Consider the following 16309-nt stretch of genomic DNA (forward strand, 5'->3'; position numbering starts at 1 on the left):
CTAAGTGGGGGGAACCAGCGTGTACAAATGCTCCAGAAAGAGCCAGAAAGACCCTGGGTGGTGTCTATGCATAAATGGAGCCAGTGTCTTTCCACAGTGGCCGTGACTCAGTTTACAGCCAGCAGCCTCCAAAAGGTGATTCTGGGGAAGCCACTTAACACCCATCGGCGTCTTTTCTCGCTGTTCCTGGGGTTGGGTGCATAGCCAGGAGGTAACAAGATTCTATCACCAGCCCCCCCTGCCATCTGTAGAAAGCTGACCCCAGAGCTGGGGTGCCCATCCCTGCCTTGCCACCTCAGCCCCGGGACAGAGGGGGTGTACCCTAGAGGGACTGGGAGCCCCTCAACTACAAGAGGCAGAAATAAGGCGGGGGCCATCCATGCCATAGATCTCACCAGCCACGCACTGAAATCACCTGCTAACTGGGGGAGCACGTACCCTGCATCGTGACCTCCAGGTCAACTTAGTGAAGATTCCAGAAGCCGGGGCCCAAACCTCAGGACGTTTTCTTAAATCTCCCCCTGGGGACCTAAGAGCCCCTCGGTCACCTCAAGTCTTTCAAACAGTTGTCTCAAACAAAGATGAATTTGTTTAATCTGGTTTAATCTGCTAGTGGACAGTTAACTGTGTCTCGCTGTGTTAGGAAGCTTTTAAGGTTTGGTTGTCGCTCCATGGGGCTAGGTATCCTTTCCCTTCTCTGATAAAGGTTAATTTTTAAGGATAATTCTCAACACCAACAAAAACTAAGAAATTAAAAAAAAAAAAAAAAAAAAAAAAAAAGGAAATCTGTCTGTGAATGTCAAGAAGGCCCCATCTGGGAGACTTGAAACCCAAGAGCCTGATGCCACCACCCGTGGTTTAATGACAACCTCAAGATAGGGGATAGAGGGTACCTCTAAGAGGTCGGCCTCCCCTCCCCCCTGAGCACACTGAGGGTAGCCTGTCCTGAGACTCACAGGGGAGACGGGAAGGCTGCCCTGACTGCACCCCGAGGAGGAGCATGCAGCTAAACACCCAGACGAGGGACCCTGACGCTCTAAAGAGGACATGATCCTTAGAGCCAGCACACTCTCCGACTCCCCCAGTTAAATCAGCTGTGCAACCTCGAAGGGTAAGCTACTCAACCCTTCTGCCCCTCGGTTTCTTCATCCAGGAAATGGAGCTCTAATGCCAGGCATGTATACTAGCCATCGGACAAGTGCAAGTGACTTGTGTTCATAAAAACTAAGCCGAGGTGGGAGTGTTGGGGGGAGGGGAGTGGTGATGGGCGCCTGGGTGGCTGAGTCAGTTGACCATTTGAGTCTTGATCTTGGCTCAGGTCATGATCTCAGGGTCATGGGATCGAGCCGCAGTTTGGGCTCTGTGCTGGGCAGTGAGTCTGCTTGGACTGTCTCTCCCTCTCCCTCTGCTTCTCCTCCTACACTCCAGATTCTCTCTCACTCTCTGTCTCTCTCTCTCAAATAAATAAATAAACCTTAAAAAAAAAAAAAAAAAAACTAAGCCTGGACCACAGGAAGTACTCCATCAATATTATTTCCTGTTGTTCCCTCTCTTTTTCCTCCAACCTTTCTAGAACTCTCTCCTAACGATTTTTCTTGTCAAAGTCCTCTCCCACTCAGTCCCACGCAGAGGTGTGCATAGGGGCACGCACACCTATGAACAAACTAGCTCCCTGGGTGGCAGGGAATCAGGACATGGTGTTTAGCAGGGACAGGGTTCTGGTTTAAGATGGTAAGTCCTGGAGATGGACGGTGGGGACGGCTGCACACCAGCGTGAATGCACTTAATGCTACTCAACTTCACCTCAATAATGGTTAAGATGGTAAACCTTAGGTTATGTATATCTTACTAGAATAAAACAAACAAAAACCCAGTGTGATGCCTGCCTTTGCCCCCACCCCCCACCCCCAGTCCACCCGTGTGGCTTTCCTGTCCCCCTCCTGGGGCACAAGGCTCCGGGTCTTACCCCACGGGGAAGGAGGCAGCGCCGTCCTGCTGGCCAGGGGCATCCACGTGGCAGACGGCGAAGTGCTGTGTGATCTCCTGCATGTCCTCGGAGTTGAAGAGGGGGTTGTAGCAGGTTTTGTCTGGAGAACAGGCCGGGGAAAGAGAGAAGAGGCAAAAGTAGGGCAAGAATACATCTGGGTGCTCAGCGGCACGTGATGCCTTTTTGTTGATGTCACTCCCAGGAACATTCGAGAAAGCACGCCCACCTTCTTGCCCCATCCCACTCCCCTCTGGTGATAAAAGGCAGTGGGCACGGAGGTGGAAACGGCCAGTCAACTCTGCTGTGCGTGCTGGCGGCTGAAGCTCACACCTGGAGCCGGGGCTGGGAGGAGACGCCCATCCCGGCTCCTGCATCTTCTCCATCCATCGTGGATGCAATGGCCCCGGCGTGAGCGAGCTTGCCACACTCATGCCCTCTCTCTGTCTGGGTCCCCTGAACCCCCACATTGGAAGTAATGGTCAGAGCACACAATTCTCAACCAAGGAGGAGCATAGAAGATAAAGCATGGACCCTCTCACTTCTTATGTGGCCTTGGATGAGTATCCCAGATGCTCAGGGTCTGGGGCAAAGATGGCAGTTGGTCACCAAAGCATCCCCCCTTTCCTTCCTGGCTACACAGCGGGACTACATTTCCCAGACTCCCTTGCAGTGCAAGGCAGCTATGTGACCGGGTTCTGGCCAACAGCACCTGAAGCTCACAGGTTGTTGTTAACACCTGCCACCCACTCTTCTAGGTTTCTCTCTCTGCTGTCATAAGCCAGATGCCCAAGACGCTGAGGGCCCCGGGGATGGAGGAGCCACAGCTGGCAGGAGCCTGGGTCTTGGCATCACCATGCACAAGATTTCCTACAGGACGCCCAGACGTGTTACACGAGGGTGAGAGAAATGTAGACTGTGTGCAGCCACCGAGGTCTTGGGATCTTTTGTTTCTGGACCTGGCTTTCTAGAAGAGTGAGCCTCTGCAACGGGGGCGTGTAACACCACCACACGCATTTCCCTTCCTCACCAGAGTCTGTTAAAATAAGGTAACAGGGGGGTCCCGGGTGGCTGAGCGGTTTGGCACCATTTTTTTTTTTTTTTTTACAGGCTCAATATATTTTTTACACTTTGCTTGAAAGAAAATTTCAATATTTTACAGTCTTTTAGGAGGCATTATATACACTGCACTTTATGAAATCTGAAAGGTATTGAAATAATTTTTTTCCAACATTTTGGTAACAAAACAGACGTTTCTCCAAATACTTGTGCTATCTATCTACATGATCTGTTTGATCTGATAACCACTAATCACAAAAACTGACTCAATGGAATAATTAGAAAAATTATCTAACACCATGCATGGATTTGAATCATTTTTAATATCCTATCCTAGAAACATTCTACAAATGTTTAAAAAATTAAGTCTCTGTTCTGATTTTTAAAAGATATCTTTTTATGACAATATCCATAACATTGACAGGTACATGTTAAGGTTAGTATCATCTCCTTTTGTGAAATTTTTTGACTTTTTTTTTTTTTTAAGAAAGATTGTAAAAGCCAGACTCCTTTATCCTTTAGGGCTTTGAACTGTACCTACAGAAAATGAGAGTGCAGTGAACATAATGTTCAGTCCTACAGTCAGGACGCAGTTGCTCCTTCCCATTCCACAAGATACTGCACCTTTCCATCAAGTGTCACCCGACGAGCCAATACTCGGTATTTTTCATCTCATGCTATTCTACCTGCAGCACCAAAATAACTGGTAATGGGTTTGGCCCAGGGCGTGATCCTGAAGTCCCAGGATCGAGTCCCGCATTGGGCTCCCTGCATGGAGCCTGCTTCTCCCTCTGCCTGTGTCTCTGCCTCTCTCTCTCATTCTGTGTCTCTCTTGGATAAATAAATAAATAAATAAAATCTTAAAAAAAAAAAAAAAGGTAACAGACTTCCAAGTAGCTAGCATGGGGAGCTGGTACCTGCTGGACACAAGGGGAGCACACAGGCGAGGAAGAGGAACAAAAGAGAAGGGAAGATAAAGGAGAAAATGGTTTCCAGTGGCTGACATCCCTGCCTCAAGGCACTCATGAGCTGGAGGAAAAACACGCAAGGCAGCAGGCTGCCAATCACAAATCAAGCCATCGTCCGGCTTGCGGAGGTGACTGGACACAAGGGCTGTCACAGTCGCCACGGGAAGACCCCCTTCTGTCGTCTGTGATTTTACCATCAGCAGATCTTACTCCTTCACCATCTGTGCAAAATGGGGAACCCACATAGGGTGACGCTCCCGGGAATCTCGAGACCACAGGGTAAACCTTCATGGCAGTGCTGTTAGCAAGGGCCACATAGCAAGAACCATCCACACGTTGTTCATCAACTGAAGAACAGATGAGCAGACCGGGGCTGATGCGCTCAATGGAATACCAGTCAGCCACCAAGAAGGGAGGACACAGTAGAGCCTACTCGTCAACTCTGAAGCTGTGATGAAAGGAGCCAGTCACAAAAGACCACAGATGGTAGGATTCCATTTATAAAAAAAAACATCGGGGATACGCATGTCCTTAGAGATGGAAAGTGGACTAGAGGCTGCCGGGGGCTGAGCTGGGGGTAAGGGAGATGAGGGTACAGAGTGAGGAAGCTGTTCTCATATGGATGGTGATGATGGCTGTACAACTCAGTGAAAATAATAAAAAAAACAGTACAGACGAATCAAAAGATGTCACTGTCACACACAGACAGTGGCGCTCCCAGCACAGCCAGCACACCCAGCACAAACACAGCTCTGTGCCCTGCCTAGTGCATTCCAGTCTGGGGCAAGTGCTCTTCCCACAACAGCTCCAGGAAGTGCCAGCGGAAGAGAAACAGCTGGACTGGCCCCCACCAGCCCTTCCTCGGCGGCCTCTCCCACCCCCACCCCCTGCGGAAACTTACGGTTCATGCCAATGTCGTGGTAGGTGAGGATGACGGGCCGGTTGCCCTTGGGGGTCCCGCACAGCGTGACGTGGATGGAGCCATGCACGGTCTCGATGTCCTGCTCCTGAGGACAGACAGGAGACAGAGGGGCCTGTGATGGGAGCGGCCACGACTACTGACTGCAGGTGCACAGTGCGTTTCCAGCTATGTTTTAAGGAGGCTCCGAGTCTGTTCCTCACTTGGTCAGGAGAGCCCTGGCCTTTGGGCAGCAGATCTCTCTGGCCAAAGAAACCACTCCACGGACCAGGGAGGGAAGGGGAAGCCAGTTGGGAGGCAGAGGACAGAGTCCTGGGCTCAGACTGTGCCACCCACTGCATTAACCTTGGGGAAGGCACCAGCCCCAGCCCCTCTCTGCACAGGACCTGGTTTTTCCCATCCGGGAAACTGAGGTGATCAAAGCCTTCACCTCTTGGACGATGCGCCTCCACATCCTCATCAGCGCACCCCTGAGCTGGTGGCCGGTGACAATCTGGCTCAGGGAAACCAATCCAGCTGCCCAGAGTCACACTCAGGACCCACCGAGAGAGCCAATTTGGGTTCCCCGCATGCTTCTCACTCCCTCACACTCCGAGAAGCTCCAAGAGTCAAACCACGTTCAGGCCGCAGGAGGCCACCTTAGGTTGGCACTTGACATTTATTTCCCAAGGAGGGAACACTCCAGATGCCAATCTACACCTGCTCCCAAACGCCAGCCTAAATGTGAACCCTGTTGGTCACTCACTAATGGCAGGAGGGAGAAGGTCGATGTCTACCCTTCAGGGGCAAGAAGAAACAGGCCGGAACCCCTAGTCAGGAGCCTTGTGGACCTGGGCAAGCTGTCCCTTCCCCCAACTTGCACAGTGGCAACAGACCTAGGACCCGTGGGCTCCAGGGATGCCAGGAGGCCCCTAGGACACAGCAGGAGGGACCGTGCTTATAGCCCCTCCATCCCAGACCTGTGAAGGGTCGCTCCTGAGGCAGTGTGATGCAGCCACATGCACACTGTCTAGCAGGCAGGGGACCAAATCCCACCACAGCTCCTTCTCCACTGAAGTCAGTTCAACTTTAGCCAAAAACATTTATTAAGCACCTACAATATGCATATACAGAAAAGAGGAAGTAAGAACTCATAAGATAGCAGTGGGGTGGTGGGGTGGGCCCCAAGAGCTTGCCGTAGACATGCTGTAGGGATTCTGGGAACAGCAAGAAGGAGGATTTAAGGGATGCCTGGGAGCCTCAGCGGTTGAGCATCTGCCTTCGGCTCCGGGCATGATCCTGGGGTCTTGGGATCGAGTCTTGCATCTGGCTCCCCATAGGGAGCCTGCTTCTCCCTCTGCCTATGTCTCTACCTCTCTCTGTGTGTCTCATGAAAAAATAAATAAAATCTTTAAAAAAAAGGAAAGGAAAGGAAAGGAAAGGAAAGGAAAGGAAAGGAAGAAAAGAAAAGAAAAGAAGAAAAAAGAAAAGAAAAGGAAAGGAAAGGAAAAGAAAAGAAAAGGAAAGGAGAAGAGAAAAGAAAAAGAAAGAAAAGAAAAGAAAAGAGAAAAGAAGAAAAAAGGAAAGGAAAGGAAAGGAAAGGAAAGGAAAGGAAAGGAAAGGAAAGGAAAGGAAAGGAAAGGAAAGGAAAGGAAAGGAAAGGAAAAGAAAGAAGAAAAGAGGATTTCACCCACTGGGCAGCAGGGGCAGGGGGAAAGGGGGACCAGGGTAGGCACCCCATCCTCTGAAGTCAATGGTCGTCAATCTGAGAAACTTGGCTCACGAATAAAGAAATATACCCCAATTCTCAGCCTCTGCCTCCAGAACAGGGGAGCACAGTGTTTGCACGTTTATAGCAAGAAGTTGCTCCCCTCCCCATCCCAAGCAAAGCGACGCAGGGGCTTCCAGCCCTCGCTCTGAAGACCCCTGAAGCAAGCAGGTGGGATGCTGGCTACCGGAGGGGGGTCCCAGGCTGCCATCACACCTGCGGAATGGGGAGAACTGTGGAACCTCACAAGGGTGTGTGCGTGCTTGCCAGGTGATGTGGATGCGCCCAAACAGGCCACAGCATGGAAGGGACCCCCACTCCCCATCAGCCCCAGGCCCACCTCCCATCACAAGGGTCCTTCGAAGCCACCTGCCTCATCACCTCAACAAAGGGCGTCCTCCCCAACACGGAGCCCACCATCTCTTTTCCCCTCCGCACCCGGCACTCTGCGGCTGCCTGTACAAACACTGGAAAAATCCACAGACGATGAAGCAATGGCCTGGCCCCCCAGTGGGGGCCACGGTCATCTGCTGGGCCCAGCCCAGGCCTTGGAGCCAACTGGGAACAATAGCTCATTGAGAGGGCCACAGTCTCCATTGTCTCGCCTGCTGACCCACAAGGCGCCCTCTAAAAATAGGCCAGGCAGCAGCCCCCCCAGCCTGGGGTCACCAGGCTCCAAATCCCAGCTCTGCCCTTCCCCATGCCCTCGAGCCCTGGGTCACTATCTGGAAGACAGGAGAGGAGGCCACCTTGTGGTCCGAAACACAGCGCCGGGAGGAAAGGGGATCCTGGGTACAGGGAAGCGGAGTGTTTCGACACGGTGCCCGGGCACCACCTCGGTGGCAGATTCTACGGGATGCCCAGCCCTGGCTGGCACCTAGGGTGTCCCTGGCAGCCCCCAGGGGCGGGGCATGTGTGACAGACGCTGACTCATCTTTGTGGAGGCCTTCACATTATATAACCACGGAACCAGGGCTACACGCGTCCACGAAGGAAGGGGCTGCTCCTGCGTCACTTACTTTCCTACCCCCAGGCCTCAGCGCTCACAGTAGGTCCTCCTGAGCTGGTGGATGAAGACCTCAGAATAAATGATCAGAGTCACACAACCTCTCTAGGGAGTCTACCAACTATTCTGGGTTCAGGCTCTACTCCGTCCCTTAATTGGTTATAAGATTCTTGGCCAGCCCCTCTCGGAAAATTCCAGGATGGGCGTGAAATTTCCCAGGAGTGGGGTCAAACCTCCCAGGATGGCAAGAGCCCCACTGAGCTTCAGCCTCTGGAGGAACCAGGCAGGCGTGGTGCCCGAGGCCCGGCGCCTCACCCCTGGCCCGAACTTCAGCGCAGCCAGGAGCAGCATTAGCTGTGGCTCCCCTTACTAGGAAGGATAAGGCCTCCAGTCTGAGAAAGTGGAAGCGATGCAGCAAAGGTGCTCAGGCACTTGTCTCCCGGGGCTGGGGGTGCTCAGGTGAGGGATTAAGGCGTGCTAAGCACCCACCAAGCGTCAGGCAGGGCGCCCGACCCCCGCGGCCCCAGGCAAGCCTCTCTACCCTCATCTCACAGATGAAGAAACTGCGGAGACCTCCCCAAGGTCACACAGCTTGTAGCGGTAGAAGCAGGATCAGAACCGGAGCTTCTGGGTCCTCACGCTGGTGCAGGGACCCCCAGAAGGCGTCCACTGACTTCTGTGCCCACCAGCCCACACAGGTAGGAGGAGGAGGAAAGGCAAGTGTGACCTTTCTTGTGCAAGCCCCATTCCTTTACCTCTCAGATGCATGCACACACCCCCACACACACACAAGTACAGGTGCATACATGCATATGCATGCACACACATGTGCACACAGATGTGCACATATACCCACACGTATCTGCATGCACACACACACACCCAACCCCTCCCCCCCCCAGCCCTGGTGCTCTCTCTCCACCAGCCAAAACCAAGACCATACCTGAGACTGGATGGAGGAAATCACTCACAAACACATGCCTTTGTCCTCTTTGGACCCACAGGAACATTCTGTCCTCCTGTCTCCATGGGGATGAATCACTATGCAGTATCCTGTAGGGACGGACCTACCTCCCATCCCCCACATGCTCCCAAAGAAAGCCAGTGCCCAGCGCACTTCATGTCCCCTTGCCTGACGGGGGAAGTCCCCTGTCCTGGGGCTCGCTAAGGGTCCTCTCTCTGGCAACGACGGTGTCCGGAAAGCCACGCACGATTCCTCCATCAGCCAGCTCTCCAACCTCAGCTCTACCCCAGTTCAGAGCCGGACCTCAGAAGTCCCTGCACATGGGGGTCTGACCCAGCCAGGGGCATGCAACTGAGAAAAACCCAGGCTATAGGAGTTCTCCTCTCCCCTCCTCTGGAAAAGGTAGACAGCCACTCTCTCAGGGTATAGAGGAGATGGCAATACGGTGCAATAATCATCAAGTCAGCCCTCCGACCACACTCAGGCCCTGCCTAAGCATTTACAAGTGTCCTCTCGTGGGATGCACACAACCCCACTGGGTAACAACCGTGCTCTTTTACAGAAGTGGAGACAGGCTAAGAGAGGGCAAGCAATCTACCCGAGGTCACCCAGCTGGAACAGAACCCAAAAAGCCCAAATCCCAAGGCCCGTGTGTGCTCAGTGACATCTCTTTTAGTCTCTCTGTGTACCAGATGTTACATGAAGAATAGAAACCTTTAACACAGAATGTGCACTGTGACTCTACATCAGCCCGCCCACTGATGTGTGACCGCAGATGGCTTTCCATCTCCCCAGCATCTGCAGGGACCCGCCATCCACGGCCACCTGCTAGGCTACCCTGGAGTGTGGAATAGAGGAACAACACTGGTTCCTCCCATCCTTCCCCGGGCATGCACCTGTCTCCACACTGATGGCTGGACCAGGACCCCACCTGGAAGGGCCTCCGCATAGACATCACCGTCCCAGGCTGGCCCTCTGGCCTCATGCCGGTTCTTTTATCTGTTATCACCCACCACAGGGCAAAGATGCTTGATCGCCACCTCCCACCTGCCAGCCAATTCCCAGAGGGAAAGGCCAGCTCTGCCCCAGACATGGTCTGGCCCCAAAAGGACACCAAGATTCACATAGTCCACACCACCTGTAAGCTGGTAAGGGGCAGAAACGGCCCCCATCCTATTCCTACTGTCTACGCGCTGGCTTGCGAGATGGCAGGTGGTGAAAGCAGCAGCTACCACTCAGCATTCCTTAAAGATTTCATTTTGGCTGCCAATCCTGGCTTCAGAGCTTTATAAACTCTGGCTGCCTATGTTGGTTGGCCCCTCAAACATTTGTTACGGCCTCCCTTAGGAAGAATTCCCAGCACTGCGCCTGATAAAATCCTCCCCTCCCCCATCTCCCTGGTAGCCGAAGGTGGTCCAGAGAGTCTTTTCTGGCTCATGAGATGTCAGCAGAACTTGCTGGAGCTTTGAGGAGAGGTGTTGTTGTTGTTGTTGTTGTTGTTGTAAGGCTCAAAATTTGCCTTTTGATTTGTTTTCCTTTCACCCTTCCACCTGCTTCCTCCCTGGAAAATGAATGAGGGGCTTGGAGGTGCAGGAGCCGTCTCATGAGCATGAGGACAAAAAAACAATATGCTCAGGACGCTGGAAGGAGTCTGGGACTGGGTGACATTCATAGGTCCTCCAGGTCAGTAGAACAACAGACATTTCCTCATTTAGAGCAGTTATCTGTTGAGAGATATTAACCCTAATGTTGCATTTATCATGTGCCGTTGGCCAAGTTATCAGACTAGACTGGGAATCCCTTCAGCTGTAAACCGAGGGCAGTAATAAGTCCTTCTGTGCATGGAGCTGCTCCCAAGCCTAAATCCATGGTATGCACCGGGAAGTGTTTTGCAAACTGTAGCATTTGGCTCCATGCTGGCTGTTAAGGAGGCCTATCCCAAAGAGAATCCCTATGAAGCCACAAGGGGGTCCCAATGGCTTAAGTCAACTGGCTGAATGATCCAGGGGAGCTCTGAGACCAGCTGCCGCCCTCCTCCATAATCCCCTCCTTTCCAGTGGGCCCTGGGGAGACACTGAATGATCTGGACTCTAAAGGATGACACAGTTAGACAGACACCAAGTCAGCTGGTGCGCTGGGCTGCCCCTCCCCTCAGTCTAGCGAGCCTTGGTCAAGGCATGGCCAAGGGCGGAGGGCGCTCTGTGGAACAAGAGGCAAAGAAACCCGATTTAGGGCTGGCCAGGCGCAGCATTAAGTCCAGCCTTGTTGTGTTAAGAAAGGCAAATCGTGACAACAAGGGCTTGGGAGGAAATGGCAAGGGCTTGGTCCACCACCCTCTTTTTGTAAATAACACCCCCACCCCCGCATCCTCCTGATTCATCTCCAGTGCCCCCAGCGGTGGGGGGGATGGGGGCCGGCTAGGCCACCCATCTCCTTTCCATTAAGTAAGAGGCAGATAAGGAATGAGGGAGGCCAGGGAAGGGTGCGTGTGTGCAAGAAACAGTCGATTTGCATTTAGGGACAGTCATCTTGGGACATCTGGGTGGCTGGGTGGTTAAGCCTTGGGCTCAGGGAGTGATCCCGGAGTCCCAGGATCGAGTCCTACATCAGGCTTCCTGCATGGAGCCTGCTTCTCCCTCTGCCTATGTCTCTGCCTCTCTCTCTGCGCCTCTCATGAATAAATAAATAAAATCTTAAAAAAAAAAAAATAAGGGCAGTCATCTGTTTACTGAGCAAACACTATATGACAGCCATTTCACAGATGGGAAACGCCAGCATCCGTGCACACCAGCACACACACCCACAGGTGGCCGGCCGAGTCAAGATCCAGGACAAGCCCTTGGGCCCCACTGTGTCCTGACTGCTGGCCAAACCCCAGGGCTGCAGGAGGCACACCAGCCCCCCCTCAAAGATAAGACCTCAAGGAGGCCCAGCTGAACCTGCGGCTGCTCCCATTCCGCTGGTTTCTTTAACGCTGTCATCACATCATGGAAGAGAAAAGCTCCAGAGTTAGGAAACCAGCTGCTGTGGGCAGACGGGCGTCAGCCTGGGAATACAGAGTGAAGCTGGAACCCACACCAAAGACCGCAATTCTCCAAGGAAGAAAGAATTAGGAGGAAAGTCTTTGTCGGAATCAGAGAAAAGAGGAGGAGGAGAGCCGGCCATCCATCCAACCGGCCATCCATCCATGGAGCAGAAGTGGGAGGCTTGTGTGCTGAGGCCTATGCTGTGTTTATCACGTTCACAACACCCTCGGGGATGGCGATACTCCCCCAGATTACAGATCAGAAGACTCAGCCCCTGGGAGGTCGGGCCACAGGCCAAGGACACACAGCTAGCAAAGACTGAGCTGATTGGAACCTGGTTCAGTCCCCTGCACCCACCCTGTGACACCAGGAGATGGGGGTCTCCACTCGGTGAGCCTGACAGCCTGGGCTGCACAGACCGAAGGGGAGCTAGGCCCACCACGGGGGGTGCTGGATGGGCGAGGTGCCCCCCACGCCCAGGAGGGCACTCCCAGGAAACCCACAGAGGAGACACAGGAGGCAAGCCTCATTTCTCCGTGACCCAGATGAGCGCTCCTGCCATCTGTCACTCAGGGTTGGCTCTAAGCCCCAGTGGCCTTGCTGGGAGGTGGGGCCGGGGAAGCTCGAGGATGGGAAATGGTGGGTCCAGGACTTCCAAGCCTCTGAGTTCCGCCCACCTTCAGTCGGGGAGCATGAAAACAAGCAGCAATGTGTGGAAAGAAAGAAATTAGCAAAAGGTCACTGTTTCCATTTTCCCTAGAAGTTGATCTGCTTCCAAGGAAAGGGGAAATATCATCACCTCTGCCCACACCCTCGCCCTCCCTCAGGATCAGACTGGGCTCCAGAGTGGGAGCCGGACCCCAGGAGACGCTGCCCACTGCCTCCTGTGCCCCAGTCCCTGCCGCCCCAGACCCGCACCCGCACCCAGAGACCCCAGGGTGGGGGTGGGAGGGTGACATTAGCTCACAGCCCAGGGAGCCCTGGTAAGCACACAGATGCAGATTCCCATGGAAACCGAATCAAATCAAATCATCTGAATCACTAAAGATCCAGGTGGAAGAGATGAGAAATAGCCAATCCAACAGGAGAGGCCATTTGGGGCCAGAGCAGGTGTCCCACCTCAGGGCAGGTGGAGTGAGGGGCAGTGCGCGACTCTGCAGACCCAACCCCTCCCACCGGTGACATGGACCTAAAGCTCCAGAATGTGGGGACTGGGTCAGGCTTGGTCACTTAGCTCATCACTGAGCCGTGCAGGGCAAATCTCTTAAACCTTCTCTGGGCCTTGTCTCCTCAACTACGAAACAAGGGTGGCACTAGCCCCTCTCCTAAAGGGCTGATGTGAGGATTGAGGGCATCATGCAGAAGAGGCCAGCGCAGTTTCCAGGGTAGTTAGTATTCAGGACATTGGCGATTATGACCCTTGTAATTATCACATATCTCAGAGTCACATGGGCCAAAATTCAGGGGTATCTTTATAGTAGCCTTTGGGGAGTTTCTTAACATTTCCAGACTGGGACATCTGGGTGGCTCAGCGGTTGAGCACCTGGAGTCCTGGGATCGAGTCCCACATCGGGCTCCCTGCATGGAGCCTGCTTCTCCCTCTGCCTATGTCTCTGCCTCTCTCTCTCTCTCTCTCTCTCTTTCTCATATGAATAAATAAATAAATTTTTTAAAAAATCTCCAGACTGGTTTCTCCTCTGCAAAAGGGAGTCACATTCCCACCCAGGCACGGAAGCCCTGCGATGATTAAGTGGGTGTGCAAATATGCATTTGCTACCTTCTCCCTAACCCTCCTCCCCTCTTGTGGCCTTCCAGGAAGCCTCCCCACCTGGAGCAGAAGAGGAAGGGCTAGATCACAAAGCACCTGCCAGGTCGGATATTCTTGGATTCTAGGATTCTAGCCAAAGAAAGTAAGCTGGAACCCAAAATACTCCCCCCTGCCCAACCCCACTCATCAAATTTGCAAACACAACTGCCTAGTTCCTGATGCCAGAACCTTCTCTGCAAAGTTAGATCAAACCACATCCTTCCTGCAGCCACGGCACCTCAGCTAAGCAAGCCCACCCAGCCCTGTGCTCGGAGGGTCCCAGAGGGTCTCCAGGAAAGGCATGTAAAGAAACGTACCAAGAGTAAGTCACAGAACCTCCCATGCCTGGGTACCAAGTCACTGGCCCAAAAACATCACCCAGGCCAAAACAAACTGCCCGGCCTGAGGCAATGTGAGCCAGGAAGAGATAAAGCCACGATGCCATCCGCTCTGGCAGCTGAGCTGTCTCCTAAGGCAGGCAGCCCGGCGGCTTGGGCACCAGACCCTCCAGCAGCTTCTTACCGCTGAGCCCTGCGCTACGGTGAGTGTTTTGATTCAGAAAGGGGGAAAAAAAATTCTTGACTTCTTTGGGAAAAGAACAAAGCGTCTGCTTGAGTTACTCAAAACACTGAAGCACCAAATATTTCTCAAGAAATAACACTGGCTGCTTTCGGACACACACAGTAAGGCTGCTCGGAGTCCTTAGATTTGACCCCCAAGGAACGACCCAGCCGGGGCCCCATTTCAATGAACAGCAAGGAACCAACTAAATGGAGAGACAAAAGCAGTTTGCCACTGAGGCACACGCGCTCCTGAGCCCTGCCTCTGCTTACCCTCGACGGGCTAAACATTGGCCCACCATGGTACTGTTTGGATTATTTGCCCAGGGAAATTGTTTTCCGATGGGAATTGCAGATATGCTGGCATCGTGTCTGGATTGGCTCTTCTAGGTTGTCACTGCGGTAATGCATTGTGGGTGAGACCCCTGGTTGGGGTCAGACTAGGTCGGATGCAGTCCCTTAGGAAAGCTACGGAAAAGCCTCAGTGTCCCAATCTGCCAAGTAGGGATGATGGTAAAAGTCCCCGGAGGAATCAGCAAGCGCGCATGGTCCCTGGCCTGGACCCACAGAGGACAAGGTGCCGGCAGCAGGCAGGAGACACCTTGCCAGAGCCCCGTGTGAATCCTGAGGTCAGGGAGTGCTGGTACAGGGACGCCCTGCAGCCACCCTTGACCAAGGCTCTGTCATTCTCCGCCTCTGGCCCTGTGGTCAGTAACTCTTCAGGACACAGAGAGCACCCTGCAGTGCATCTTCTGAAGGAACATCCGACAGCAACCCACAGCCATGATTTTGGTGGAGACTGCTAGAAATCGGAGGGAAACCTTCATAAACATCATGAGTCAATCAGGCCTAGGAGCCAAGTGCAGATCATTATAGTTTCGCATAAACAGATAGATTCTTGCAAACAGCCTTGCCAGAGCGTCACTCAGCACTCAGCGTCGGCTCAAATGTTGGGATTCGATGGTTAAGATCGAGCCTATTAACTTTGAGAAGATCTCAGCTCCCCTCGGAAGGCTCGGAATCCAAGTCAGAGGGGCCAGTGCCTGTGATGTTGCCTCTGCGTGGGATGATAGGTCCTTAAGCTTCCCCTGGTCACATGACCGGCTCCATCTGTCCTTCGGGTCCCAGTTCAGCATCATGTCACCTCCTCCAACAGCCATCCCGGACTCCTCAGCCTAAGACAGTGTACCACCCCCACAGTGGGAGCTGCTGTCCTCAGAGCCCCTCCAGTAGCTGGCACTGGCGTGCTGGCTTGATTCCATTCCCCCCACTGCTAGGGAGTCAGAAGCAGTGGTTCCAAACAGGGGCTGTGGAAACACACTGGGTGAGTTCAAACCCCCTGCCGACCCCTTTCCAGCCCTGAGACTTCAGGCAAGTTACTCACCTTCTCTGTGCTGCGGGCTCTCCGGCTGCAACACAGAGGAAGGGATGGCTGTGAGCACGCCCTGAGCAAAACACGCGCCGCACTCAGAGCGATGCCTGGCACATATTCAGTGCTCCATAGTGCTGAGCGATCGGTTTGGAATCTAAGTCCCTGAAAACAAGGATCACTGCCTGTCACGCTCCCCACTGTGTGCCCAGCACCTAAGACAATGCCAGGCACAAAGCAGGCATTTGTTAAAGGAATAAAGGGATGCATAATCAGAAAAAGGCTCCGAATAAAGGGATGCATGGTCAGAAAAAGGCTCCCACCTCACGGGACAGCTCTGGGATTAGTCCCAAGGGCCCAGCCCGGCCGGGGGTGCACACCGCGGTAGGACTCACCCCATCCCTCCCAGGCCCTGGTCCAGCTTCCCTTCATGGTCACCACTAGGCTGACGTCCTGGGGATGCAGCGCCCCTGCCCGGTCCAGCCTGGGCAAACTTCAAGGCTAGGTGGGGGGGTCTGGGCTGGCAGTTGGGGCCCGAGGTGCTGTTCTCTGCTCTCCCAGCTACCTGCGCCTGGAGGTCGGAGCACCTAACAGTGCTTTGCCAGCTGCCAAGAGCGATGCAAACGGGGGGAGTTATCTTCACGGGAAACGGATAAACTACGCTCTCAAGGTCTCTCCGAATTAATAACCAAGGTTTAAAAGATCTACAGTGGGGGTCCCTGGGTGGCTCAGCAGTTGAGCGTCTGCTTCAGCTCAGGGCATGATCCCAGGGTTGTGGGATCGAATCCCACACCGGGCTCCCCGCAGGGAGCCTGCTTCTCCCTCTGCCTGTGTCTCTGCCTCTCTCTGTATGTCTCTAATGAACAAATAAATAAATATTTAAGAAAAAAATCTACAATA

The 16309-nt window shown here is 53.4% G+C and overlaps 1 protein-coding gene across 1 annotated transcript in view; it reads right to left on the reverse strand.

Moving 5' to 3' along the window:
- The window catches only part of NDRG1 (N-myc downstream regulated 1), a 56981-nt gene that overhangs the window by 23053 nt on the left and 17619 nt on the right, over positions 1-16309 (reverse strand). Inside the window, exons 4-5 of the mRNA XM_055314332.1 lie at positions 4913-5018; positions 1967-2087 (exon numbers count right to left, since the gene is read on the reverse strand). Of these exons, the coding sequence (XP_055170307.1) occupies positions 1967-2087; positions 4913-5018 (227 nt within the window). The remainder of the gene's footprint in view (positions 1-1966; positions 2088-4912; positions 5019-16309) is intronic.

This window comes from Nyctereutes procyonoides, unplaced genomic scaffold, assembly GCF_905146905.1.
Source record: "Nyctereutes procyonoides isolate TBG_1078 unplaced genomic scaffold, NYPRO_anot_genome, whole genome shotgun sequence".
Classification (NCBI taxonomy): domain Eukaryota; kingdom Metazoa; phylum Chordata; class Mammalia; order Carnivora; family Canidae; genus Nyctereutes; species Nyctereutes procyonoides.